Raw genomic sequence first — 15395 nt, 5'->3', positions numbered from 1 at the left:
GACCAAGCTCCCTAAGGCCACCTAAAGCCCACTCGGGACTTGGGGCCCAGCAGGCCTGGCTGGACAGCTGGAATTTGCCCCCAAACCCCAACCCACGCCGCCAAAAGGTTCTCCCTGCCTCGCGGACCTCCTGCTGTGGGAAGAGACCCTCCAGGAATCAGTGGGAAAAGTTCCCTCCATCCCCAGGACTCAGGCCGGAGCTGCATGCTGCCCCCCAGGTTCTAGCTTCAAGGCCGAAAAAACAGGCTCAACAGAAACACGGCCCCTGCTGCACTGGCTGCCACTGGGAAGCCGAGCCCCGGTCCCGGCCCATCTGCCCTCGAGCTGCCAAACACACAGGCACAGGCTCCGCTCTGTATTTACGCTTGTCCCTCCAGCAGCGTGACCTTGTGTGGCCCAGCCAGCCTGTGCAGGTAGGGCCTGGCCACTTTCCCAGGGATGTGGGGGAGACAGGGAGCGCTCCTGACCTCGGGCGGCTGTGTGGTAAGACGGTGCCCCTCCAGGGCAGCAGGCCCCAAGGCTGAACTGAGGAGCTGGGGACGTCACAGCCTCTCTGGGCTGGAGCTACACTTGTAAGGACTTTAATGAAAGATTTCCCATCACGAAGTTTTTTAACCATTTTCCTTGAATGAAATCAAGCTGCAAGCCAAGCTCCGGCTAAAATTGTGCAGGAGTTGGGGGGTCGAGGGGCAGCTGTCTGTGTTGGTATTTTCTGTCATTCATTCATTCATTCATTCATCCACCCATCCACCTACCCATCCATCCATGCATCCATGCACACATGCATGTGCCAGCTGCCTGCCTGCTACACACAAGACTCTAACACAAATAAAACAACAGCAGAAAAACATCAGCACATCACCCTGTGGCATGGCCAAGTGACAGAGTTTGCAAAGCCCTTCAAAGACTTGGTTCCCTCTCATCCTTGCTGTCATGGCTGTGACCATTTTCCCATCCCCAGGAGTGGGGGAATCTTGGTTCAGAGGGTCCCCCTAACTCACCCAAGCTCAGAGGACCGGCAAAGGGGGCAACGCGGGCGTGGGGCCCCGGACTTCCTGCCCTCTGGGTTCTCTGGCCCCCATGGCGTGGGGGTGGCACTGACTGACAGGCCACCTGCTCGCCTGCGGCAGCCCCGGGAACCACATGGCCCCACGGCCCGCTCCTCAGGGTCCCTCAAGGACAGGCGCAGAAGGGGAGGCCGGGGGGTGGGATCAAGTGGCACCGGCCCCTGACCTTTCCCTCTGCCCGCGCCAGCAGCAGCTGCCACTTCCAGAACCTGGCGGATGGGGCTGTGCGTTTATTTATATTTCCCCAGCCGGGGCCAAGAGAGTCCAAGCAAACACGAGGGCCAGAGGGATCACAGGCCCGGAGCCCGGGTGGGAGAGGTGGGTCTCCCATCTGGGCCTGCGGGGTGGGGTGGGCATGGAGAGCCAGGGGGTGGGGGTGACGATGCTGGGGAGTTGACATTTCCAAACTCAGTCAATAAATTAGGAGGTGGCTGGGAGCCTGGCTGGGGCTTGGGGACCCTAAGTAACTCCAGTCATGGGGGCAGTGGGAGTAGGCTGAGGGCAGAGGAGAGGGGATGGAAGTGGGGATGGGGGTCACCCAGCTCTTCCTGAAAACATGCACCTCCCAAAGGAGGGCTGGCAGAGTCACCCGGGCACCTGGCCAGAGCTCGCGGCAGTCTCGGCCAGCCCTTCTGCTCTCCAGCCTCAGTTTCCTTAACTGCCACATGAGGGGCCAGAGTGGGTGTCCCATTAGCACCAGCCAGGGCCTCAGGGTAGGGGCGGACTGGTACTGGCTTCCTCTGGTTCCTGTTGTGGGAAGCCCAGGCAGAGGGTGTCGGGCACAGGGAGAAGGACTTTCCAGCCCCCTGGGTCCTGGAGCCCACCCTGCCAGACCCAGCTTGAAGCTCCCGGCCACCTGGAGACCCCCTGTGCACACACCATCACAGACCCACACCTTCCCAGGCACAGATCCAGGTCCTACCCCTGCTTCGAGGACAGCCTCAGCCCAGCAGGGAGAGAGAGGAGGGGGCACCGGGGAAAGGGTGGTCTGGGACCCCCATCCACTCTGGGGGCCAGGAACTCCGACTCCCCAGCTGCCCAGCTGCCCAGCCTCAAATCTGTGATGGCCACGTCCCTGCACCACAGCCCCCCATCCCCTCCCCGGGGCCACTCACTCACATCCTCTCATCTGCGTCTCCCCTTCGGCCAAGTTTTCCGGAAACATAGGGCTGGGAAGATGCCCCGGGGAGCGGGCCCAGGGAAGTGGACCGGCAGGCTGGGCAGCCGCGGCCGGCTCTGTGAGGCTCCTGGCTGGCGTCTGCTGGCGGCTCAGCTCTGCCTCACATCCTTCTCCGTCCCACGGTGAGGGAGGGAGGGAGGGAGCGAGGGAGGGAGGGAGGGAGGGAGGGACAAGGGCGGGTGGAGGCTGGCTGGAGAGGGGCGGGAGGAAGCTCCGTGCAAGCCTGCCAGCCTGTGGTGGCCCGAGGCTCCTCCAGCAGCCACTGCCACCTCTGATGCCGTCCCCAAGCCACTGTGGGTGCACAAGGTGCCCTTCCCTGAGGCTGGTAGGTGGCGGGAAGTTGTCACTGGGGCGTGTGGAGCACCCCTGGGCCAGGCATCACTGGGGCACAGCGTGCACAGCTCCTCCAGCACCAACGTGTCCAGCACAGCAGCAGTGCCAGCCAGAAGCCCACAGAGCCTCGGGCTGGGCAAAACCCAAGGACCCAGACCCAGCAGGGCAGCCGTGTCCCCTGCAGCCAAGCTCAGCTCTGATCTTCCTGTTGCCTGACCCAGCGAGACGCAGCAGGACTGAATGTGACCTCCAGACAGAGGCTCGCGGCGGGCGGGCGGGCGGGGGAGCATGGCAGAGGCCCAGGTTCAGAAGGGGCGGGCCAACTTGGCACTGGCTCCCCTCCCTCTCTCCCCATCCGCGGCGGTGGCGGCGTCAGCAGTGGTAAGAACAGATGAGGGTTCCAGAAAAACAGAGCTTCTCCACCCCCGGCAGACGGGGAGCAGCTTCTTCCGCCGTCGTCCCCCTCCGTCCCCCCACCCTCTGAGCTAGTTCCACCTGAGCTCTGCCCCCTGCCTGGCCTGATGCTGCCAAGGCCGACTGAGCCCTCTGTGGGGGGCTGTGGGTGGGCAGGGCTGGCCTCGAATTCTGGGGGGAGCCTCTGTAAGGGGCTGGGTGGGCAGGTGTGGCCTCGAATTCTGGGGGGAGGCTCCGTGGGGGACTGTGGGTGGGCAGGTGTGGCCTCGAATTCTGGGGGGAGCCTCTGTGGGGGGCTGGGTGGGCAGGTGTGGCCTCGAATTCTGGGGGGAGCCTCTGTGGGGGGCTGGGTGGGCAGGGCTGGCCTCGCTTTCCAGGCCCCTGGGATTTGAGGAGCATCTTCAAGGGGCACACGAGACCTTCAGTCACTTAGGGGAGGGGGAAGGGCTTGGGGATTTGGGGTTCCCAAGGGGCCCTCTGCTGCTGGAGAGTCGGGAACACAGCTGCCTCTTTCGTCCTCCTCTGAGAGCCCCTGTGGCCATGAAGGAACACTTTCAGAAATGCCCAGGAACCTCCCAGGAGGTTGAAAGTTAACTGAGCTGAACTTTAGAGCCTAGATTCAGGTCACGACGGACTTCCCTGACTCAGATCATTCACCTGCTTTTCCGATTAACCCCCAGCCCTTCCATTCTGCCCCTGAAATCCTGGGGAGCAGAAGGCGCCTCTGGAATATCCCTGCACCCCCAGCCCTCGTCCTGGGGCTCAACAGCAGGGGAGGGCAACAAATCTCAACCCTGGCATCAGGGATCTAGGCCTCTCCACCTGAGTCCCACCCTCCACCCTCTGTAGGGGAAGCCTCAGTGTGCTTTTAAGGATGCCAACCTCATCACATCCTTCCTCTGCTTAAAATCTTCCAGTGACCACCAGAAGCTGTTGGAATAAAATCCAAAGGCCCTAGCATGGCCCAGGAGACTCTTACGGAGCCGGCTCCATGCACTCGCCCAGCCTCTCTCTGGGTCACTCGCCGGGGCCGCAGGGTCTTTGCGCCAGCTGCTCTGGCCGCCTCCATGGCTTCCTCACAGATGTGCCTCGGTCCTCCCTCTGGTCTTGGCTCAAGTGACAGCTCCTCAGAGAAGCCTTCCTTGCCCACCCCTCCAAAATGAGCCCCCCAGTTACCCCTCTATCCCAGGGTTTCATCATCTCCATAGCTGTCACTGCCTCTGAAATTAGCTCCTTCATTCCACTTCGTTCATTGGCAGGTGTCTGGGACCTGCTGGGCACCCTGGGCATCTTTGCTACCTGTCTGGGTCCCCCGTAAGGAGCTGCAAAGGAACAGGGGACTGTGGGTTTAGTCGTGCAGAGGGCCCCAACCCTCCCAAAAGAGGCTAGGGTGTCCCCCTTGACACCCACGTACACGGCCCCCACATTGTGCCAGGGCCAAGAGAGCAGATTCTGCCACCATGCCCTGCGGTCTGGATTCCCCGACCCCACTTCTAATTTCTAAGGAAGAAGTTTCGTTCTGAAGAGTCAGGAGGCAGGAACTAGGAAGTGAAATTGACCAAGACAGGAAGTCCAGCCAGGAGGTCTGAGTCACAGGCGCAGAGCAGAGCCAGGCACAAGGGCCCAGCGGCCACAGGAGTGGGTGCTTGGGGCTCCACTCGGCTACTCCTGCTCTGAGCACCCATGGGGCGGTATCCCATGTGCTATCCGGGGGCCAGTGATGAGCTGTTCTCATGCGGGCCGGGACTCAGCCTCCTTGCCTCAGGTGCTCCGGCCCCCAGGGAGTCCCAGCCCCTGCTCAGATGTCCCCAAGCTGCTTTTTTCCAAGGGTCTGCAGACCTGCACCGGCAGCTAGGACGCCGAGGGCACTACACCATTCCCCACCTGCACCTGGGGATGCCGAAGCTCTTCTCTCTGGAAGTCAGCCCTCGCCCTGGAAAGACACTGGCTCTCCCCACCCCAGCCAGTCCCCTCCGGCCTTGACATTTCTTGCCTCTTCCATGAAGATTCACAGGTGGCAAGCCAGAGGGGTGCATCGACCACCGCCCTGCCCACCACCTATCATTCTCCCTGAGAAACTCAACATGTTCTGCCCAAAACCCTATCAAAGTTGGGAGAAAAAGAACTCAGTCTTGGCCTGAGTCATGCCACTTCCTCATTTCGGAAACCCCAAGCCCCAGGGTTGGGGGGTGCGTTCCGCAGGGATGGTGCCTCCTCGTTGACACCCTGACAGGCAGGGCACCTCCTGCATGTCACATCAGGACTTCCCAAACTCCAACCGTCCTGAACTCCCATCACGATGATGGCTGGGTAACATCACACCTGGACGTGCCCCTCCCCGCTCTCTTCTCCCCGTCTATTCTTTCAGAAATCAGCCTTGCTATCTGCTTCAGCCTCCGCAGCAGCCATCATACCCGTAAATCACAGGTACGACGTGAGGCAGCTACCTCTTCTCCAGCTCTCAAAAAAAAAAAACCCAGATTCATTAAGATGAAACAAAGTCACCTGCGTAGGACCTGGTGCTGTCTCGCCTACCATTTCCGGAAGTGCCACCTTACACCTTCCAATGTCGCGTTTTCCTACAGAGCAGAGCACAGTGGGAAGCCAGCCCAGGGGGTCAGCCTGCCCCAGGCCCCACGTCCACCGCGGTGTGCTGGGTCAGCACCGCTCTCCCTCAGGCCTTAGATCTCCTTCTGTGCAAAGCAGAAGTCGTGTGTATTTGTGCATGTGTGCAAACGCGCGTGGGGGGCTGCCTCGCTCATGAGCGTCAGCCGTACCGCGTGACGACAGGCATCATTACCACCGCAGCAGCCGCCAGGTGCTCCTTCCCTGAGCCAGGAGCCATGTGGATGCGGACTCATGGGTCTGCCCCGGGAGGAAAGCAGGGCTGGTCGAGGCCTGACCTCAGCTTCAGGGGTGCTGACGGGAGCAAGAGTGTGATCCAGACCCTGCCCCTGTGTCTGGCTGTACCCCAAGTTCCTGCAGAAACCCCAACTTTCTCCTCCTTCCAAACCATCGCCATAGGCTGTTTGAGCCCCAGACACACATCCTCCCTAGTGGTTTATCTCCAGACCGCACGTGGTGACAGTCCCCCAGACTCGAGCCCCGAGGTGCCACATCCCTCCCTGGTTTACCGCCCCTCCTCGGGGTGTTGCCTCCTGCTCGGCCCTGGTGGACAGCTGCACCAGGAAGCAGCCGGCAGACCCAAACCCAGGAGCAGCAGCACGCCCGCCGGTCCTCCCAGCTCCAAGCACGCGGGCACTCCTCTCACGGGGGCCCGTGGCGGGCACAGCCCAAGGCCTTCCCAGTGGGCACGCTGTGGAGGCCCTGCTCCTCCAGGCTGGGGCTGGGGGCTCACCCCTCCTCTCCCATGCCTTAGACGCTTCATCCATAAATGATCGTGAGGCACAGCAATTAGTGGTTCCGGCCTTACTCCTGTGAGAAGTAGCAAGGCCACTAGGCAAGGTGGCTGGATTTACTGGGGGAGACCTCTGGGGTCTCCCTGGGCTCACCGGGAGCTGCCAGGGCCTGGTCTCACATGTCCTCCCACTGCAGGCTGCTCCCTGGAGGCCGGAAAGGACTGGCGGCCTGGAGGTGGACAGAGCCCATTCCTGGCCCAGAATGGTGTGACCGGGAGCCTCCCCACCCCTCCACAACAGGTTCTCTGCCCGCCAGAGAAGAGGGCTGGGGCCCGGAGGAGCTGCCAGCAGAGCCGCGGGCCTCTTGCACAGCTGGGTTGGGCCTCCAAGCCAGACCAGGCTGACCTTTCCCAGGGGAACCGAGTCCCTCATCCCAGCCCCGCTCCAGCCCTGCCCCTCCCTCTCCTCGTGGCACTGGGCCCGAGGGCAGGCGGCCAGCTCCCCAGGGCTGCCGGGTTCCTGGGGAAGCTGCCTCCTGAACATGCTCGGTCCCCAGGCAGCATGAGCTTCAGGTCAGGGAGCCACAAGAAGGGAAGCCGCTCACCTGCCCACCAGAGACCCTGCGGCCATCATGTCTCCAGCGCTCTAGAGTAATAGCTAAACCCCACCCCACACTGGCAAGGCCAGGCTCCCGGTGGCCCCTCTACCTTCTGGGCTCCCGCCGCTTCTCACAGGGCCACTCTGCCCCTGCCATGGGCATTGCGCCTTTCCGCCTTTGCTGTCTGGTCGACAGCTTGGCCCACAGACTAACTCGTTCAGTCCTCACACCAACCCCATTCCTACTCTGCAAGCAGAGGGCCTGGGTTCAAATCCCAGCTCTACCACTTCACAGCTGTGTGACCCTAGGCTGCTCACTGAGCCTTTCTGGGCCTGGGTTTCCTCATTTGAATAACAGTGGTAATAACAGCACCTGCTTCCTCGTCAGGTTGGTGGAGATGAAGTGACGTCATACACATAGTTTCCAGCAGTGCCCAGCACCCAGGACGGGCTCCATGCTGTGATTTGGTGAGACTCACTACTTTTTCATGCTCTGGATGTCAGCCCCTTCCTTGGGGAGCCCTCTGATCGGTGGCCCCCAGCACCATGGAAGTTCCTCCAACTGTCCCCATACATTTGCTTGGCAGGTGACATACCTCCGACCTCCATCCCTGGGGTGAACAAAGAGGTGGCAGGGGGCTGAGGCCACGGGGTGCAGGCACCCACTCAGGGTCAGACCCTGCAAGAGGCAGAGCTGGGACCGAAACCTAGGGAGCAGGGTCCGGAGACTGTGCCCTGAGCGGAGGGTCCGCCGCTGAGGGCCTGCTGTATACCGAGGACCATACCTACGTGGCCCGCTCCATCTTTAAGCGCCCCTGGGAGGTAGTATCCCTGCCTCATCAGAGAGAACGAGGGAAACTGAGTGCGAAACAGATGTGCAGGCCAAGGTCAGGGGGCTAAGCAGCTGCTTGTAGCTACAAAGGGCTGGGGAGGACGGTATGCACCAGGAGGCACTGCCCTCAGCTGTTCTGTGTACTTTCACCAAAACCCCAAGAAGGTGGGTGTGCTGAGTTGCAGAGTGTCACCCAAACATTTCATGTCCCCCAGAACATAAGAATGGGACCTTATTTGGAAAAAGGATGCTTGCAGATGTGATCAAGTCAACGTGAGGTCACACTGGATTGGGAGCCGTGTAAGGAGAGGGAAGTGTGGACAGAGGCCCATGGAGAAAGCCACGCGAAGATTAACGCAGAGCCTGGAGTGACGCAGTTACCAGCCAAGGTCCACCAAGGCTGCCAGCAGGCGCCAGGGCTAGAGGAGGCAAGGCAGGCTCCCCGCAGAGCCTCTGGAGGGAATGCAGCCTCTCGGATGCCTTGAACTTGGACTTCTGGCCTCCAGAACAGTGAAAGAATACATTTATTTTAAGACCCTTCACCATGGCAGCCACAGGAAACACACAATGGGGGCTCCTTGCATCCTGCTGTACAGATGAAGAAACTGAGGCACAGAGAGGTTGGCTGTCTTGCCTGAGGTCACACAGCTGGAACATCCAGGGGCTGAGACCTGGTTTCTCCCTGGGCACGGGTCCCTCTGCCGCCCATACTCCAGGGCCAGGCTGCTAGCGTCTTCCAGAAGCTTCTGGCAGGCTGGGGTCTGAGGGCCCTGGGGAAACCTGGCTGCTCATCTGCCCAGGCTCCCCGAGGGAGGGGTAGGGGCTGATTCATTCCTGAGTGCCCCTGCCCACACAGGGTGAGGCACTATGCCCCTGCAATGATGGGCAAAGGATGGGTGGAGACCGCCTGCCTCAGGCAGAGCCACTGTTCCAGTCCCTTTTCCTAACTCTGGATTTTCTGGGCAGGGGGCTCCAGAACGTTCCTAGCTTCTCCACCCTGACCCATTATGGAGGAGTTGCTAGGGGCACCTGCCTCCCAGCCCCTACCCTGCTCCCCGCTGCCTCTGCCTGTAACACACAGCCATTAGCAGCCACCCTGAGCGGTAATTGTCCAGATTGCTGTAATTCATGGCAGACGAGCACGCCGCTGTTCACGGCATTATTACAAATGTCACTGAGCAGGGCCTCCATGCGCATGGCCCCCAGGGGACTCACTGTGTCTCCACGGGCAGGACCCAGATGAGCTCACTGTCGTCACTGAGGACCCGACCTTGAGACGGTGGGACACAGGCTTTTCTCCGCCGGTGAGTCATCCCCGGCCGTCCTCCCAGCCTCCGGATCTGCCCTTCCACAAGGCAGAGAGGGCAGGCACCGTCTCCCAGTTCTCAGGCAAGGGGGGGTTCACCGGTGACAGGGGTGGTGACAACAGTAGACAAGAGAGTGGATAGAGAGGCAGCAGGACTCTAACTGGTCATTTGGGGGCATCCACGCAGAGTCCTCCGATGGGGGGTGCTCTGGGCGACCTCCCAGCAAATGGGTTAAGCTCCCAGGGACTCACGTGTGATTAAAAATCTCACAATTCTACACAAATGCTCACAGTAGCACTATTCACCACAGCCACGTGGAAACAACCCGCATGCCCCCAGAGATGAACGACCGACAAAACGTGGTCCTCTCGGGTGATGGAATATTATTGAGCCGTACAAAGCTCCTCAGAGAAGCCCCAGACCCATCATGCTCTGAGAAAGGAGCCAGACACAGAAGGCCACTCGCTGTAGGATTCCATTCATTGGAAATGCCCGGAGCAGCCAGGTCCGCAGAGGCAGAGTGCATTAGTGGCTGCCAGGGGTGGCTAGCTGAGGTGGCGCCTGGGAGGGGCTGCTAATAGGTGTGGGATTTCCATCTGGGGTGAGAAAAAGCTCCAGAGCTAGACGGCAGCGTGGGTGTGGGCTGCACACCGATGCAGATGCACTTAACGCCACTGAGATGTTCACTTTGCAGTGGTTAGAATGGTGCGCTTCGTGTTATGTGTATCATATCAAAATTAAATGGAAGCGGGGAATCTCACTATTTCAATAAAGCTTCTTTTGCAGCCTATAGTGAAATACACACCAGAAACCACCAAGTGGATGTTAAAGACCGAAAAACAAGGTGGCATGTCTGGGGGCTGACAGCAGCCCAGGCCCTGCCAGCTGGAGACAGTGCCCAGGCCCCGTTGGCACACCTCTCCCCCGCCACACACAGAGCCTGGCCTGCAAGAGCACCAGGCAGCCCTCCTTCCTGAGTGCTAAGAGGGCCCTTCTGAGTCCCGGCCCACCCCAGCCTGTGGGGTGGAGGGCAGAGTGCCCCCGGAGGAGCTCTGAGGGGAAGGGCAGGGTCCCGGGGTGAGGGCAGGGGCTGCGGGGGTCTTCTCAGGGCTGTGGAGACCCTCAGCAACCCTCCGCAACTACAGTGAAGGGCAGGGCTGGGTCCAGGAGCCGCGTGTTCTCAGACACACCTGCCCTTCTGTGCCCAGAGCGCTCGCTATAAAAGCCCTTTGTTCCCTCCGTAAGTCACGACCTGGAGCTCTCGGCACAATGAAACCGCACGTCACAGACGGCCTCGACTCCAGCAGGGCCACGGGACCAAGCAGGGGCGGGGGCAGGGGCGGGGGCGGGGGCAGGGGCGGGGGCGGGGGGGCCCAGGCCTGCTCCTGGCCCCACGCATCAGCTCCGGAACCCGTGGCACTCCTTGGCCTCTGCTCCCTGGCTCCTCATCCGCAAACAGGGACATGACAGGACAGGAGCAGACCCTCCCTCTCATGGCCGGGGCGTAGATAACGGAGAGTGAGCATGCACCGTGGGAGTCAGGTGCCGCCCCAGCCTCAGCAGTGCTGCCAGCAACACCCCTGCCCCAACAGTCCTGGCCCCAGGCAAGGGTGAGGGAGGCAGGGGATTTGCTGCCACCCAGCCCACCCTGGGCCCTCACCCTGGTTATTTGATTCCGCACAGCCAACCTGGACACCTCTCCCACTTAAAAGACAGGAAAACTGAGGCCCAGAGGCAGATCATGGTGCTGGGAAGTACAGGACTTGCCAGGAGTCGGCAAAGCTGAGAGGGGCTCCGGCTCAGGAGGCGCTGGACCCCAGCCCTGCTGCACTGCACATCGCAAGGCCACCTGCAAATTGGGAATGGCTTCTGCTGCCAGCACCAATGCCTGCTGGCTCCCTGCCATGTGAGCCACTCCCACGACTGTCCCCAACAGCCCTGGTGTCCCCATCCACTCCGGAACCTGTCACCCAGACTGGGATGCTCAAATCCGAGACCGGTTCCCAAAGCCCCAGCACACTTGAGCCCAGGGTGGGGACTTCGGGGCTCTGCCTCAGGGCGGGATGAACGCCCTACAGGTCTCCTTGACCCCAAGACTCTACCCAGATAACCGCCTGCAAGCTCTGCCTGTCCTGAGTCACCCAGGTGTGCTGCCGCTGCTCTGCCCCCAAGGCCAAGAAGGGCTGACCACAGAGGTCACCCAGAAGCCAATCGCTGACTACACGCACGGCACCAGCTGCGTGTCTCAGAGCTGTGCCCCCAAGTCACAAAGACAAGCCTGACAGTGCGGTTGCACAGACCCATTTTCTGGAGGGTAAAACTGAGGCGCCAAGATGACCAACACGAGAATAGCCCGGAACCAGAGCCTCACCAGAGGCCTCGCCGCAGCCCATGGTTCAAGGCGAAACATGTCAACATCCGCCCCGGCCCACGAGCTTCAGGCGCTCTGGATGCAAACCAAGGAGGCTGAAAGCTGCCGCACTCCCTCACCTTTCTTGGCTGTTTCCATTTCTTCTTCGGTCCAGCGAGAACTCTCGTTCAGCTCCATGGAGGCTGAAAAGGAAGACACCAGGTGATTGGCGGGAGCCAAGAGAGGAGGCACTTTGCCTTCTGGACTTTTCTCTTTCTCCTTTGAGCCAGGGAGGGAGTGGACCAGGCCTTGACGGTATCACCCCACGGCTCTCAACCCCATGGGAAGGCCACATTTCAGATGCCCCTCCCCAGCCAGTACCCACGGTGGCGCCCGACTCCTGAGCCCTTATGCTGGGCAGCCGGGGCTGTGCCAGGCAGTCCCGCGTGCTGCTGGTCGGGGCCAACCTCCACACAAGCCACTGAGGTCGCAGCACCAGCAATCACCTCATTTTACAGATGGGGAAACTGAGGCAGTCAAGGACCCTGACTACGATTGCTTTTGTCTGTACGTTGCTGGGAAGGGGGTCACCTGGTGACTTGGTGACAGTGGGACATAAGCTTCAGATGGGCCCGGACCTTGTCTGCCCGAGGACCCTCTCAGAGCCCAGCTCTTCCATTACTGTGAGGCTGTCCCATCCCTGCAGGACGCTTAGCAGCCCCGGACTCTGCACACTGGCCGTCAGTGGCCGCCTCCGACTGTGGCAATCAAAACTGTTCACAGACATTGTCAGGCGCCCCCCAGCGGGGAGTAAAATCGCCTTTGGTGGAGAAACCCTGCTTCAGAGGGCAATTTTCACATCCCCCAGTCACCCAATGCGAGGAGGGGCTTCTGCTGTTACTGGGAAGGGACACCGCCTGGCCTTGGGGTTGGCCAGAGGCGGCCGCATCTCTGCTGTGGCACTGTTTTTGGGTTGGTCCGCCGAGCTCCCCTGGATATGAGCCCTGGTCCTTCCTTTCCAGTTGCTTAAGACCCGTGAGGGGTGGGTACGAGGGACGTCAGCTTCATGGACTCATTGCCTGGAACTGCACCAGGCAGAGGGTGTGTCCAACCGAGGCTGGCTGAGGACTGCAGGAAGGTTCCAGCAGGAAAGGGGAAAGGGCCCCCACCCCCATGGGCAGCCCCATCACCCTCAACAGGCCAGAGCCACCCCAGCCTCCCCCATCTCTGCGGCCGCAGCTGGGCCTCTTCAGGACCTCATCAACGCTCCCATTCCTCCCCACAGGACCCCTACAGGAAGCCTATGGAAGCCAGGGGTGCCAGGTGCCGAAAGAGCGGTGGAAGGCCCAGGAGTGTGTTTTCCACCCTGCAGCCAAGCCCCCAGCATCAGCCTTGGGTCTGAGAGGACTATCCCCAGAGATCAAGCAGGAAGAACACCCTTCGACCTTGGGCCTCCAAGTACACTGCCACCAAGGGGCAGCTGGAAAATGCCTACAGGAGCTGCACAGGCTCTGAGGCCAATGGGGCTGAGTTTGAATCCCAGCGACAATGAGATTTTCAGAGAGGCAACGTTCCCTTTCTGAGACTCGAGTGGCCCATTTATGAAACAGGTCCACACTACCTCCCACAGGAAGAAGAGACAGGTGCATGACCCGGACCCCAGTGGGGGGCAGTGGGGGTCTGTGGGAGATGAAGCGCCATCTTTGTCAACTCTGCACTCTGGATGAGCCCTGGCAGGTGGGGCCTCGGCCTGAGCGCTTGGGCCCTGGGTGAGTTCCCACGGCGGCTGGAGGGCTGGACCCTAACAGCTCAACGAAGTAGAGACAACAGACGCACACTGCTGCCCCCTGTGGCAAATCTTGGGAACTGCTACTCACATCATCTATTTTTTTCCACTTTCTGGGAGGGCAGTGAGGGATGAACACCCTTCTCAACAGAAGGGGAAACCGAGGCCCACTGAAGTGAAGGTACAAACCCAGACACCTACCAGAGTGGAGACTGGGTGGGGACAAATAGAGCCCATGACATTCTGAGAAGGGGTGGTGGTTACTCAGCTCCCAACAACGGGTGCCTCATGGAAACCTGGGCCAACTGTGGCCAGATTTTCTGCTTTAAAAACGACAACGAGAAACTCCAGAACTGGTCACTGGGATTCTTATGTGACATCTCCTTGCTCTGTAATCACCGTGGCTGAAGCCACTGAGCTCTTCCTACACCCCAGGCACTGTTCTAGGTACTTTCCACTAGCAAGTGACTACAGCTCTCCCCCGATGTTCAGAGGTAACCACCGATTTCTCCCACTGAGAACATGAGGACACAGAGGCACAGAGAAGTTTGGGAATTCACTCTGGGCCACACAGCACATCCAGTAGGTAACGCTGGGATTTGACCCCAACCACGACTTCCGCCAACCCCTCGGCCTGCTGCCAATCAACTCAAACTGCACGAAACTCTTATGCGAGCGCAACCCGCCGTGTCTCCAGCCGCCCACACTCGCGTCCCGGGCCCCCGCTCACCCAGCTCGGCGCTCTGCTGGGGGGTGACGGCCTCCTCGCTGTTGGCCTCATTAGCCATGGAGCGGGTGATGCGGCCTTTGCGTCTCCCCTGGCTGTTGGCGGTTTTGCGGCCTTTGGAGGCCACGGCCTCCTTCTCATCGTTGTCCTCCCCTGAGGTGTCATCCGTCTTCTCCCTGCAGGCCAGAGAAGGGAGACAGGATGGTTTCGTCTGAGTCAGGAAATCAAACAGCCACGGGAGGAGACTGTTTCTTCAGCTGGATCTGCACTGGCTGCCAGCCGTGGTGCTAATGGACTCTAGGAAAGAAGGGAGAGGACTGGGGTGAGGCTGCCCGGGGTGGTCTGCAGGGGCGCTCCGTTCACCAGAAGTGGGAGTACAGCCGGCAGTACAGCACCATACTATTTAACAAAAGGGAGTTGCGGCTGGGCGTGGTGGCTTGCACCTTTATCTCAGCACTTTGGGAGGCCAAACTGGGAGGATCGCTTAAGCCCAGGAGTTTAAGACCACCAGCCTGGGCAACATAGCAAGACCCCATCTCTACAAAAGAAAAAAATCAGAAAATTAGCCAGGCGTGGTGGTATATGCTGATGGTCCCAGCTGCTTGGGAGGCTAAGGCAGGAGGATCGCTTGAGCCCGGGAGGTCAAGGCTGCAGTGAGCCATGACTATACCACTGCACTCCAGCCTGGGCGACAGAACAAGACCCTGTCTCAAAAAAAAAAGGGAGGTAAGGCGTGTAACTTGGGCTATCCACTACTTAATTCACCACTAAGGCCATGTGGACAGGTAGTTACACGGCTGGCTATTTTATTCCCCAAATGGGAGGTACTAGGAACTTTCCTGCTAGGTTACTTTCTTCTGGGCTGGTGGCCATCTGCAAGACCATTTTATGCACCAAAGAGAGAGACACGAACTGTCTTCAAGACTGTTTGGTGAACTGAAGGGGAGTGTGGGCTGGCAGCAATCTACAAGGTCATTTTATTCGCCACAGAGGAGCTGTTCCCAGAGGGGCTCTGTAACAGGCAATCTGCTGGCCTTCAGTATTATCAAGGGCCAAGGCGCCTGAGGCGTTGCAGGAGGAAACCCTCTTGCTGGTTTCAAGCAGGCCTAGCCGAGGTGTGTGGGGGTGCACGCGACCTCGATACCCGAGCTTGACTGCGGGCGGCTCAGATGGATCACCTCCGCCTTCCCATTCATCTTCCTGAAAGGCCCTTGCTGGAAGCGTCTGGGAGACGGGGATAAGGAAGCCAGATGTTCTCTGCAGCCAAATTCCTGAGCCCATCATAGGTACCTGGCGCTAAGTCGCGCCGCCCCCCCTTCTCCAGCTGGCTGCGCTCCCGCAGCCCCTGGCAGGCACGGAGGCTGTCACGGCCCCCGCGGCGAGGATGCGCCTTGATCTGCAAGAACTCACACTGCCATCAATAATTCTAAAGGTGAGAGCAGC

General features: G+C 60.2%; 1 protein-coding gene across 24 annotated transcripts in view; it reads right to left on the bottom strand.

Moving 5' to 3' along the window:
* The window catches only part of NCOR2 (nuclear receptor corepressor 2), a 211703-nt gene that overhangs the window by 61105 nt on the left and 135203 nt on the right, over nucleotides 1-15395 (bottom strand). For all 24 annotated transcript variants that reach the window (XM_064379585.1, XM_064379594.1, XM_064379584.1 and 21 more), the window contains 2 exons: nucleotides 13956-14128; nucleotides 11580-11642 (listed from right to left, as the gene is read on the bottom strand). In XM_064379585.1, coding sequence (XP_064235655.1) covers nucleotides 11580-11642; nucleotides 13956-14128 — 236 coding nt within the window. The remainder of the gene's footprint in view (nucleotides 1-11579; nucleotides 11643-13955; nucleotides 14129-15395) is intronic.

Source organism: Aotus nancymaae, unplaced genomic scaffold (assembly GCF_030222135.1).
Source record: "Aotus nancymaae isolate 86718 unplaced genomic scaffold, 86718_ANA_hifiasm-v0.15.2.pri h1tg000021l, whole genome shotgun sequence".
Classification (NCBI taxonomy): domain Eukaryota; kingdom Metazoa; phylum Chordata; class Mammalia; order Primates; family Aotidae; genus Aotus; species Aotus nancymaae.
Note: the sequence above shows the minus strand (reverse complement) of the source record. Positions and strands in the feature narration are given on the sequence as shown.